The 12756-nt window shown below is 45.9% G+C and overlaps 2 protein-coding genes and 1 pseudogene across 2 annotated transcripts; all 3 read left to right on the top strand.

Moving 5' to 3' along the window:
• The first annotated feature begins 288 nt into the window (after positions 1-288).
• Positions 289-9630, top strand: LOC120036746 (dynein heavy chain-like protein PF11_0240). The gene is made up of 2 exons (XM_038983121.1): positions 289-316; positions 8888-9630. Exons 1-2 carry the CDS (start codon positions 289-291, stop codon positions 9445-9447), a joined length of 588 nt encoding a protein of 195 aa, XP_038839049.1. The 3' UTR covers positions 9448-9630.
• On the top strand, positions 9626-10524 carry LOC120036745 (annotated as a pseudogene).
• A 75-nt stretch (positions 10525-10599) lies between these two features.
• LOC120036744 (eukaryotic translation initiation factor 3 subunit A-like) lies at positions 10600-11576 on the top strand (the record flags this gene model as incomplete). The annotated part of the gene is made up of 1 exon (XM_038983119.1): positions 10600-11576. A coding segment is annotated over one exon (630 nt), but the record flags the coding sequence as incomplete, so codon positions are not given.
• Between the last annotated feature and the right edge of the window lie 1180 nt (positions 11577-12756).

The following is a 12756-nucleotide window of genomic DNA, read 5'->3' as shown; positions in this document are numbered from 1 at the left end:
GGGGACAGGTCGAAAAGCATTAAACATTTATAGCAATTTAGCTAGCTAGCTTGCAGTTGCTAGCTAATTTGTCCTGGGATATAAACATTGGGTTGTTTATTTTACCTGAAATGCACAAGGTCCTCTACTCCGACAATTAATCCACACACAAAACGGTCCACCGAATCGTTTCTAGTCATCTCTCCTCCTTCCAGGCTTTTTCTTCTTTGGACTTTATATGGCGATTGGCAACTAACTTTCATAAGGTGTATTGCCACCACAACCTCTGTTCATCATTCAGTCACCCACATGGGTATAACCAATGAGGAGATGGCACGTGGGCATATGCTTCTAAAAGCCAATGAGGAGATGAGAGAGGCAGGAGTTGCAGAGCGTTCTATTTTAGCGCCTGGCAACGCAGACGCTCGTTGGTGCGTGCGATCAGTGTGGGTGCAATGATTGAATAACATGTTTGTGTTTGTGTGTTTATTTATTTTGCAACCAAACATTAACAATTCATGAAAACGTGAAAATTAACATATCTAAGTGCTCGCTTGTCATAAAACAAAAAACATAATTCTTCGTGTATATGAACAGATTATAATAAGATTTAATGTTGCTAAAAATGCTATCGATTCCACTTTAATATCATGTTCAAATACACCTAGTGTTTTACACAACACAATAAAACCGTTTTGCTGTCTAATATGATTTTTGGTTTGGTCATGGTCAAATACAGTGGCACGTGTTTTGTTGTTTTGGCAGCACTTTGGATTTGAAATGATACACTTACTATGAGGTTAACGTGCCGACTGTCAGCTTTAATTTGAGGGTATTTTCATCCATGTTGGGTGAACCGTTAAGAAATTACAGGACTTTTTGTAAATAGTCTCCCGATTTTTATTTATTTTTATTTTTATTTTTTAGTGGACCAACTTTATATGTATTAAAGTAGTGCAAAGTTTAGTATTTGTTGGATGCATGTGCTGTTTTGGTTGTGTTTCAGATTATTTTGTGCCCAATAGAAATTAATGGTAAATAATGTATCGAGTCCATTTTATTGTAAATAATACAAATGTAGCTGCTACCATGTTTACGGATAATCCTAAATGAATTGTGAATAATGAGTAAGAAAGTTACAGACACACAAATATCATACCCCCAAGACATGCTAACCTCTCACCATTACAATGACAGGGGAGGTTAGCATTTTATATCATACCTCCAAGACATGCTAACCTCTCACCATTACAATGACAGGGGAGGTTAGCATTTTATATCATGTTTGTGTGCATGTCTGGCACTATTACACGTATGTGTGTGTTCTTGTCTGTGTTTATTTGAATGAGAGTGTGTGTATATGCATGTGAACAAACACCTGCACGGCATCAGCCTCAGGCAAACCGGCATTAGTTGTAAAAACAACTCCGTGTCATTCAAATGTACTTGTTATTATGTTTTATTTTGACTTTATTTTTGACTTTTATCTTTGACCATCATTCTATCTCCCGCACAGCAACTCCACTCCCACTTGTCTCCAATTCCACATCCCAACCCTCAGCTTCCCTCAGCCCAACCCTCAGCTTCCCTCAGCCCAACCCTCAGCTTCCCTCAGCCCAACCCTCAGCTTCCCTCAGCCCATCCCACTTCCCTCAGCCCATCACACTTCCCTCAGCCCATCCTATTTCCCTCAGCCCATCCCATTTCCCTCAGCCCATCACACTTCCCTCAGCCCATCCCATTTCCCTCAGCCCATCCCACTTCCCTCAGCCCATCCCACTTCCCTCAGCCCATCACACTTCCCTCAGCCCATCCCATTTCCCTCAGCCCATCCCATTTCCCTCAGCCCATCCCACTTCCCTCAGCCCATCCCATTTCCCTCAGCCCATCCCACTTCCCTCAGCCCATCACACTTCCCTCAGCCCATCCCATTTCCCTCAGCCCATCCCACTTCCCTCAGCCCATCCCACTTCCCTCAGCCCATCACACTTCCCTCAGCCCATCCCACTTCCCTCAGCCCATCCCACTTATCTCTGCTGGTTACCCACTTCGGATTTCTACGCAACGTCTTTCAACTATGCTGTGATGTTTAACGCACAATTTCACTCTCTCTAATCGAATTGAATCTACAGATTGCGTGTTGAAGATAAATACTTTTACTAAGAGTATTAGTATATTAGTAATCGACTGACCTAACAGTACTATTTCTAGGGTCAATTTTAGATCAATGCTATGCATTTTCAGCCATTCCTGAACCTGAGACCAGAAACAGGCTACCGGAGGGCGATACTGCATCGTCACAACAAAATCTGCAGAGCTTCGACGAATTTATGTCCCAAATATTCAACATTTTGTTGGTGGCAAGAATTCTATATAATAATTTTAGCTGAAGAGTACGAAGTCTTGAATCTTGCGTTGTTTTATATATCAACTCATATCAACTCATACCATACCATATATCAACTCGTACCATGGAATCTGTACATCAAAAATCTCTTCCCAACTATTTTGAAATCTGTATGGCACAGTTGTCAACATCCTGGTCCTCAAATGAAACTCTGATACTTTCCTATTTATGCTATTTTTATTCCTCTGCCAGTTTTGATCCTTTATATTGTGCAGACAGACCAGTTCCCTACCTCCTCCCGCTGCCACCTGCCTCCTCCATTTTTGGGGTAATGCTGTAATCAATTGGTTGTACTCTTGGACTGAGCAGACCTTCCCGTACAATTCTGATAACTCCATGAAGGACATAAGTCTACCATTCCAATGTACAATATCATTTAAGAACAAAATACAATTTTCAAACATATTTTCCATAAATGCAGGTATTTTATCAACCAGCACATTTGAGTTCAGCCATAATATTTGTTTTAATATTTGTTCTATCTTTTAAAAGGCCATTTAAAAAAAAATTGGGATGAGCTTTTCTTAGTAATCTACTTGAGACTCTTTACTCAGTACTTTGTTGAAGCACCTTTGGCAGCGATTACAGAGCCGAGTCTTCTTGGGTATGACGCTACAAGCTTGGCACACCTGTATTTGGGGAGTTTTTCCCATTCTTCTCTGCAGACCCTCTCCAGCTCTGTCAGGTTGGATGGGGAGTGTTGCTGCACAGCTATTTTCAGGTCTCTCTAGAGATGTTTGATCGGGTTCTAGCTGGGCCACTCAAGGGTTCTGGCTGGCTGGGCCACTCAAGGACATTCAGAGACTTGTTGTTCTGTTGGAAGGTGAACCTTCGCCCCAGTCTCGGTTCCTGAGCACTCTGAAGCATCAAGGATCTCTCTGTACTTTGCTCTGTTTATCTTTCCCTCTCCTGACTAGTCTCCCAGTCCCAGCCTCTGAAAAACATCCCAAAAGCATTATGCTGCCACCGTGCTTCACCGTAGGGATGTTGCCAGGTTTCTTCCAGACGTGTTGCTTGGCATTCAGGCCAATGGGCACGGGCTGACGTGCTTTTTACTGAGGAGTGGCATCCGTCTGGCCACTCTACCTAAAGGCCTGATTGGTGGAGTGCTGCAGAGATGGTTGTCCTTCTCGAAGGTTCTCCCATCTCCGCAGAGGAACTCTGGAGATCAGTTAGAGTGACCATCGGGTTCTTGGTCACCTCCCTGACCAAAGTCCTTCTCCCCCGATTGGCCGGGCGGCTCTAGGAAGAGTCTTGGTGGTTCCAAACTTCTTCCACTGTGTTTTTGGAGACCTTTAATGCTGCCAAAAAATTCAGTACCCATCTGTGCCACGACACAATACTGTCTCGGAGATCTATGGACAATTCCTTCGACCTCATGACTTGGTTTTTGCTCTGACATCCACTGTCAACTGTGGGACCTTATATAGACAGGTGTCTGCCTTTCCAAATCATCTCCAATCAATTGAATTTACCACAGGTGGACTCCAATCAAGTTGTAGAAACATCTCAAGGATGATCAATGGAAACAGGATGCACCTGAGCTCAATTTCGAGTCTCATAGCAAAGGGTCTGAATACTAATGTAAATAAGACATTTTTGTTTTTTATTTGAAAAATAAAACCTGTTTTCGCTTTGTCATTATTGGGAATTGTGGGTAGATTTGAGATTCTTAAAAAAAAAAAAAAAAAAATTGAATAAGGCAGTAACTTAACAAAATGTGGGAAAAGTCTGAATACTTTCTGAATGAACTGTAAACAAATTAGCGCTTTCAATTAATGATTAAATACGTCTTTTCAGTATTTTGATATGGTTTTGGTTTGCTGAGGATGTCTTTCTTATTTAAGGGATCTAATTTCTGTCCTCCTCTTTTGTCCTGCCTAATATTCATCCTAGTCGCTCATCCCATATGCACCACCAGCCCAGACAGAGACAGAGGCACAGCTAAACCCTTTTGAAAGCGGAAGGATCCTGCAGCATTAAAGTTTGAACACTAACCCAGTTCTTCTGCCTCTGTGTTGGTACCAGAGTGTACGAGGGAGAGGAAATGGTTGATTTCTTTCCTCCTGAAGTGTTCACTCGTCCATTACTCCCCACAAATTTAAAAGCCTTTTTAGATCGGTGGAAACATGGGCTAGACTAGAGGGCGTTTCCACCATATTTCAATTCCTTTCAAGTCTGTGAAGGGAAGTGAACAAGTGCACATTTTGGGACATAGGAGAGATATTTGAGACGTAGATTTAGGTTTGGGAGCATCAGCCGAGTCCTATTAGAGAGGAGCTGTTAGTCGGAGAGAGACCAATAGGGAACCTATTAGAGAGGAGCTGTTAGTCAGGGAGAGACCAATAGGGATCCTATTGGAGAAGAGCTGTTAGTTGGAGAGAGACCAATAGGGAACCTATTAGAGAGGAGCTGTTAGTTGGAGAGAGACCAATAGGGAACCTATTAGAGAGGAGCTGTTAGTCGGAGAGAGACCAATAGGGATCCTATTAGAGAGAGACCAATAGGGAACCTATTAGAGACCAATAGGGAACCTATTAGAGAGAGAACGGGATGAAGTCGCTTTGGGACTTCAGAAAGGGGAAACCACAGTCACCCATACAAGCCTTGTGCCCAGCCCAATACAATTCAATACAACTGTATTTGTCCGGCGTTACATTAACAATGTGTGTTCTGCTCCGCTGTCTCCTCTCAACCCCCTTCCAGCCCCCTCTGTTGTCAGTGGATTATCAATGGCTGTCTCCTCTCAACCCCCTTCCAGCCCACTCTGTTGTCAGTGGATTATCAATGGCTGTCTCCTCTCAACCCCCTTCTAGCCCACTCTGTTGTCAGTGGATTATCAATGGCTGTCTCCTCTCAACCCCCTTCCAGCCCCCTCTGTTGTCAGTGGATTATCAATGGCTGTCTCCTCTCAACCCCCTTCTAGCCCCCTCTGTTGTCAGTGGATTATCAATGGCTGTCTCCTCTCAACCCCCTTCCAGCCCCCTCTGTTGTCAGTGGATTATCAATGGCTGTCTCCTCTCAACCCCCTTCTAGCCCACTCTGTTGTCAGTTGATTATCAATGGCTGTCTCCTCTCAACCCCCTTCCAGCCCCCTCTGTTGTCAGTGGATTATCAATGGCTGTCTCCTCTCAACCCCCTTCCAGCCCCCTCTGTTGTCAGTGGATTATCAATGGCTGTCTCCTCTCAACCCCCTTCTAGCCCCCTCTGTTGTCAGTGGATTATCAATGGCTGTCTCCTCTCAACCCCCTTCCAGCCCACTCTGTTGTCAGTGGATTACCAATGGCTGTCTCCTCTCAACCCCCTTCTAGCCCCCTCTGTTGTCAGTGGATTATCAATGGCTGTCTCCTCTCAACCCCCTTCTAGCCCCCTCTGTTGTCAGTGGATTATCAATGGCTGTCTCCTCTCAACCCCCTTCCAGCCCCCTCTGTTGTCAATGGATTATCAATGGCTGTCTCCTCTCAACCCCCTTCTAGCCCACTCTGTTGTCAGTGGATTATCAATGGCTGTCTCCTCTCAACCCCCTTCTAGCCCCCTCTGTTGTCAGTGGATTATCAATGGCTGTCTCCTCTCAACCCCCTTCTAGCCCCCTCTGTTGTCAGTGGATTATCAATGGCTGTCTCCTCTCAACCCCCTTCCAGCCCCCTCTGTTGTCAGTGGATTATCAATGGCTGTCTCCTCTCAACCCCCTTCTAGCCCACTCTGTTGTCAGTGGATTATCAATGGCTGTCTCCTCTCAACCCCCTTCCAGCCCCCTCTGTTGTCAGTGGATTATCAATGGCTGTCTCCTCTCAACCCCCTTCCAGCCCCCTCTGTTGTCAGTGGATTATCAATGGCTGTCTCCTCTCAACCCCCTTCCAGCCCCCTCTGTTGTCAGTGGATTATCAATGGCTGTCTCCTCTCAACCCCCTTCTAGCCCCCTCTGTTGTCAGTGGATTATCAATGGCTGTCTCCTCTCAACCCCCTTCTAGCCCCCTCTGTTGTCAGTGGATTATCAATGGCTGTCTCCTCTCAACCCCCTTCTAGCCCCCTCTGTTGTCAGTGGATTATCAATGGCTGTCTCCTCTCAACCCCCTTCTAGCCCACTCTGTTGTCAGTGGATTATCAATGGCTGTCTCCTCTCAACCCCCTTCCAGCCCACTCTGTTGTCAGTGGATTATCAATGGCTGTCTCCTCTCAACCCCCTTCCAGCCCCCTCTGTTGTCAGTGGATTATCAATGGCTGTCTCCTCTCAACCCCCTTCTAGCCCCCTCTGTTGTCAGTGGATTATCAATGGCTGTCTCCTCTCAACCCCCTTCCAGCCCCCTCTGTTGTCAGTGGATTATCAATGGCTGTCTCCTCTCAACCCCCTTCTAGCCCCCTCTGTTGTCAGTGGATTATCAATGGCTGTCTCCTCTCAACCCCCTTCTAGCCCACTCTGTTGTCAGTGGATTATCAATGGCTGTCTCCTCTCAACCCCCTTCTAGCCCCCTCTGTTGTCAGTGGATTATCAATGTCTGTCTCCTCTCAACCCCCTTCTAGCCCACTCTGTTGTCAGTGGATTATCAATGGCTGTCTCCTCTCAACCCCCTTCCAGCCCACTCTGTTGTCAGTGGATTATCAATGGCTGTCTCCTCTCAACCCCCTTCTAGCCCCCTCTGTTGTCAATGGATTATCAATGGCTGTCTCCTCTCAACCCCCTTCCAGCCCCCTCTGTTGTCAGTGGATTATCAATGGCTGTCTCCTCTCAACCCCCTTCTAGCCCCCTCTGTTGTCAGTGGATTATCAATGGCTGTCTCCTCTCAACCCCCTTCCAGCCCCCTCTGTTGTCAATGGATTATCAATGGCTGTCTCCTCTCAACCCCCTTCCAGCCCCCTCTGTTGTCAATGGATTATCAATGGCTGTCTCCTCTCAACCCCCTTCCAGCCCCCTCTGTTGTCAGTGGATTATCAATGGCTGTCTCCTCTCAACCCCCTTCCAGCCCCCTCTGTTGTCAGTGGATTATCAATGGCTGTCTCCTCTCAACCCCCTTCCAGCTCACTCAGTTGTTAGTGGATTATCAATGGCTGTCTCCTTTCAACCCCCTTCCAGCCCCCTCTGTTGTCAGTGGATTATCAATGGCTGTCTCCTCTCAACCCCCTTCCAGCCCACTCTGTTGTCAATGGATTATCAATGGCTGTCTCCTCTCAACCCCCTTCTAGCCCACTCTGTTGTCAGTGGATTATCAATGGCTGTCTCCTCTCAACCCCCTTCCAGCCCCCTCTGTTGTCAGTGGATTATCAATGGCTGTCTCCTCTCAACCCCCTTCCAGCCCCCTCTGTTGTCAGTGGATTATCAATGGCTGACTCCCAAATGGTAAACTGTTCCTTTTATATAGTGTACTACAGTACTTTTGACCGGAGCCCCATGCTTCCTGGTCAAATGTAGTGCTCTAAATGTGTAATAGGGTACCATTTTGGGACGTAGCTAATGATATTGCAGAGCTTCTCCTCACGATTGCCAGCAGCATACCACCCTGCATCCCACTGCTGGCTTGCCTCTGAAGCTAAGCAGGGCTGGTCTTGGTCAGTCCCTGGATGGGAGACCAGGTGCTGCTGGAAGTGGTGTTGGAGGGCCAGTAGGAGGCACTCCTTCCTCTGGTCTAAAAAATATCCCAATGCCCCAGGGCAGTGATTGGGGACATTGCCCTGTGTACGATGCAGTGTTTAGGATGGAACATTAAACGGGTGTCCTGACTCCTATGGCACTTGTTGTAAGAGTAGGGGTGTTAAACCTGGTTTCCTGGCAAAATTCCCAATTTGGCCCTCATACCATCACGGTCACCTACTCATCCCCAGCTTCCAATTGGCTCATTCATCCCCCCTCCTATCCCCTGTAACTATTCCCCATTTCGTTGCTGTAAATGAGAATGTGTTCTCAGTCAATTGATCTGGTAAAATAAGGGTTAAATGCTTCAGAAACACTGTGTCACTGCCAGGGATTAGAGAATTAGAAGAAGAACAGGGATTAGAGAGGAAACTAGAAGAAGAACAGGGATTAGAGAATTAGAAGAAGAACAGGGATTTGAGCAGAAACTAGAAGAAGAACAGGGATTAGAGAGGAAACTAGAAGAAGAACAGGGATTAGAGAATTAGAAGAAGAACAGGGATTAGAGAGGAAACTAGAAGAAGAACAGGGATTAGAGAATTAGAAGAACAGGGATTAGAGAGGAAACTAGAAGAAGAACAGGGATTAGAGAATTAGAAGAAGAACATGGATTTGAGCAGAAACTAGAAGAAGAACAGGGATTAGAGAGGAAACTAGAAGAACAGGGATTAGAGAATTAGAAGAAGAACAGGGATTTGAGCAGAAACTAGAAGAAGAACATGGATTAGAGAGGAAACTAGAAGAAGAACAGGGATTAGAGAATTAGAAGAAGAACAGGGATTAGAGAGGAAACTAGAAGAAGAACAGGGATTAGAGAATTAGAAGAAGAACAGGGATTAGAGCAGAAACTAGAAGAACAGGGATTAGATAACTAGAAGAAGAACGGGGATTGCAGAGGAAACTGGAAGAAGAACAGGGATTGCAGAGGAAACTAGAAGAAGAACGGGGATTAGAGCAGAAACTAGAAGAACAGGGATTAGAGCAGAAACTAGAAGAAGAACAGGGATTGCAGAGGAAACTAGAAGAAGAACAGGGACTGCAGAGGAAACTAGAAGAAGAACAGGGATTGCAGAGGAAACTGGAAGAAGAACAGGGATTGCAGAGGAAACTGGAAGAACGGGGATTAGAGCAGAAACTAGAAGAACAGGGATTAGACCAGAAACTAGAAGAACAGGGATTAGAGCAGAAACTAGAAGAACAGGGATTAGAGCAGAAACTAGAAGAAGAACGGGGATTGCAGAGGAAACTGGAAGAAGAACAGGGATTGCAGAGGAAACTGGAAGAAGAACGGGGATTAGAGCAGAAACTAGAAGAACAGGGATTAGAGCAGAAACTAGAAGAAGAACAGGGATTGCAGAGGAAACTAGAAGAACAGGGATTGCAGAGGAAACTAGAAGAAGAACAGGGATTGCAGAGGAAACGGGAAGAAGAATAGGGATTGTAGAGGAAACGGGAAGAAGAATAGGGATTGTAGAGGGAACTGGAAGAAGAACAGGGATTAGAGCAGAAACTAGAAGAAGAACAGGGATTAAAGCAGAAACTAGAAGAAGAACAGGGATTAAAGCAGAAACTAGAAGAAGAACAGGGATTAGAGAATTAGAAGAACAGGGATTAGAGAGGAAACTAGAAGAAGAACAGGGATTAGAGAATTAGAAGAAGAACAGGGATTAGAGCAGAAACTAGAAGAAGAACAGGGATTAGAGCAGAAACTAGAAGAAGAACGGGGATTGCAGAGGAAACTGGAAGAAGAACAGGGATTGCAGAGGAAACTGGAAGAAGAACGGGGATTGCAGAGGAAACTAGAAGAAGAACAGGGATTGCAGAGGAAACTAGAAGAAGAACAGGGATTGCAGAGGAAACTGGAAGAAGAACGGGGATTAGAGCAGAAACTAGAAGAAGAATAGTGATTGTAGAGGAAACTAGAAGAAGAACAGGGATTGCAGAGGGAACTGGAAGAACAGGGATTAGAGCAGAAACTAGAAGAAGAACAGGGATTAAAGCAGAAACTAGAAGAAGAACAGGGATTGCAGAGGAAACTAGAAGAAGAACAGGGATTGCAGAGTAAACGGGAAGAAGAACAGGGGTTGCAGAGGAAACTGGAAGAAGAACGGGGATTAGAGCAGAAACTAGAAGAAGAATAGGGATTGTAGAGGAAACTAGAAGAAGAACAGGGATTGCAGAGGGAACTGGAAGAAGAACGGGGATTAGAGCAGAAACTAGAAGAAGAACAGGGATCAAAGCAGAAACTAGAAGAAGAACGGGGATTGCAGAGGAAACTAGAAGAAGAACAGGGATTGCAGAGGAAACTAGAAGAAGAACAGGGATTGCAGAGGAAACTAGAAGAAGAACAGGGATTGCAGAGGAAACTGGAAGAAGAACAGGGATTGCAGAGGAAACTAGAAGAAGAACAGGGATTGCAGAGGGAACTGGAAGAAGAACAGGGATTAGAGCAGAAACTAGAAGAAGAACAGGGATTAGATAACTAGAAGAAGAACAGGGATTAGAGCAGAAACTAGAAGAAGAACGGGGATTGCAGAGGAAACTGGAAGAAGAACAGGGATTGCAGAGGAACAAGGAAGAATAGGGATTGCAGAGGAAACTGGAAGAAGAACAGGGATTAAAGCAGAAACTAGAAGAAGAACAGGGATTGCAGAGGAAACTAGAAGAAGAACGGGGATTACAGAGGAAACTAGAAGAAGAACAGGGATTGCAGAGGAAACTGGAAGAAGAACAGGGATTAGAGCAGAAACTAGAAGAAGAACAGGGATTAAAGCAGAATCTAGAAGAAGAACAGGGATTGCAGAGGAAACTAGAAGAAGAACAGGGATTACAGAGGAAACTAGAAGAAGAACGGGGATTGCAGAGGAAACGGGAAGAAGAACAGGGGTTGCAGAGGAAACTAGAAGAAGAACAGGGATTGCAGAGGAAACTGGAAGAAGAACAGGGATTGCAGAGGAAACTAGAAGAAGAACAGGGATTACAGAGGAAACTGGAAGAAGAACAGGGATTGCAGAGGAAACTGGAAGAAGAACGGGGATTAGAGCAGAAACTAGAAGAAGAACGGGGATTGCAGAGGAAACTAGAAGAAGAACAGGGATTGCAGAGGAAACTAGAAGAAGAAAAGGGATTGCAGAGGAAACTGGAAGAAGAACGGGGATTAGAGCAGAAACTAGAAGAAGAACGGGGATTGCAGAGGAAACTGGAAGAAGAACGGTGATTAGAGCAGAAACTAGAAGAAGAACGGGGATTGCAGAGGAAACTAGAAGAAGAAGGGGGATTGCAGAGGAAACTAGAAGAAGAACAGGGATTGCAGAGGAAACTGGAAGAAGAACGGGGATTACAGCAGAAACTAGAAGAAGAACGGGGATTGCAGAGGAAACTAGAAGAAGAACAGGGATTAAAGCAGAAACTAGAAGAAGAACAGGGATTGCAGAGGAAACTAGAAGAAGAACAGGGATTGCAGAGGAAACTAGAAGAAGAACAGGGATTACAGAGGAAACTAGAATAACATTTCCTAAAGAAAATGTTTGCGTTGGCTTTCAAATGGATGAAGGGAGAGTAAAGAGGTGGATGGATGAAGGGAGGGAGGTTAGAGAGGTGGATGGATGAAGGGAGGTTAGAGATGTGGAAGGAGGTTAGAGAGGTGAAGGGAGGTTAGAGAGTTGGATGGATGAAGGGAGGTTAGAGAGGTGGAGGGATGAAGGGAGGTTAGAGAGGTGGATGGATGAAGGGAGGTTAGAGAGGTGGAGGGATGAAGGGAGGTTAGAGAGGTGGAGGGATGAAGGGAGGTTAGAGATGTGGAAGGAGGTTAGAGAGGTGAAGGGAGGTTAGAGAGGTGGATGGATGAAGGGAGGTTAGAGAGGTGGAGGGATGAAGGGAGGTTAGAGAGGTGGAGGGATGAAGGGAGGTTAGAGAGGTGGAGGGATGAAGGGAGGTTAGAGATGTGGAAGGAGGTTAGAGAGGTGAAGGGAGGTTAGAGAGGTGGATGGATGAAGGGAGGTTAGAGAGGTGGAGGGATGAAGGGAGGTTAGAGAGGTGGATGGATGAAGGGAGGTTAGAGAGGTGGAGGGATGAAGGGAGGTTAGAGATGTGGAAGGAGGTTAGAGAGGTGAAGGGAGGTTAGAGAGGTGGAGGGATGAAGGGAGGTTAGAGATGTGGAAGGAGGTTAGAGAGGTGAAGGGAGGTTAGAGAGGTGGATGGATGAAGGGAGGTTAGAGAGGTGGAGGGATGAAGGGAGGTTAGAGAGGTGGAGGGATGAAGGGAGGTTAGAGAGGTGGAGGGATGAAGGGAGGTTAGAGATGTGGAAGGAGGTTAGAGAGGTGAAGGGAGGTTAGAGAGGTGGATGGATGAAGGGAGGTTAGAGAGGTGGAGGGATGAAGGGAGGTTAGAGAGGTGGATGGATGAAGGGAGGTTAGAGAGGTGGAGGGATGAAGGGAGGTTAGAGATGTGGAAGGAGGTTAGAGAGGTGAAGGGAGGTTAGAGAGGTGGAGGGATGAAGGGAGGTTAGAGGTGGAGGGATGAAGGGAGGTTAGAGAGGTGGATGGATGAAGGGAGGTTAGAGAGTTGGATGGATGAAGGGAGGTTAGAGATGTGGAGGGATGAAGGGAGGTTAGAGAGGTGGATGGATGAAGGGAGGTTAGAGATGTGGAAGGAGGTTAGAGAGGTGAAGGGAGGTTAGAGAGGTGGAGGGATGAAGGGAGGTTAGAGAGGTGGAGGGATGAAGGGAGGTTAGAGATGTGGAAGG

Source organism: Salvelinus namaycush, unplaced genomic scaffold (genome assembly GCF_016432855.1).
Source record: "Salvelinus namaycush isolate Seneca unplaced genomic scaffold, SaNama_1.0 Scaffold1461, whole genome shotgun sequence".
Lineage (NCBI taxonomy): Eukaryota > Metazoa > Chordata > Actinopteri > Salmoniformes > Salmonidae > Salvelinus > Salvelinus namaycush.
Note: the sequence above shows the minus strand (reverse complement) of the source record. Positions and strands in the feature narration are given on the sequence as shown.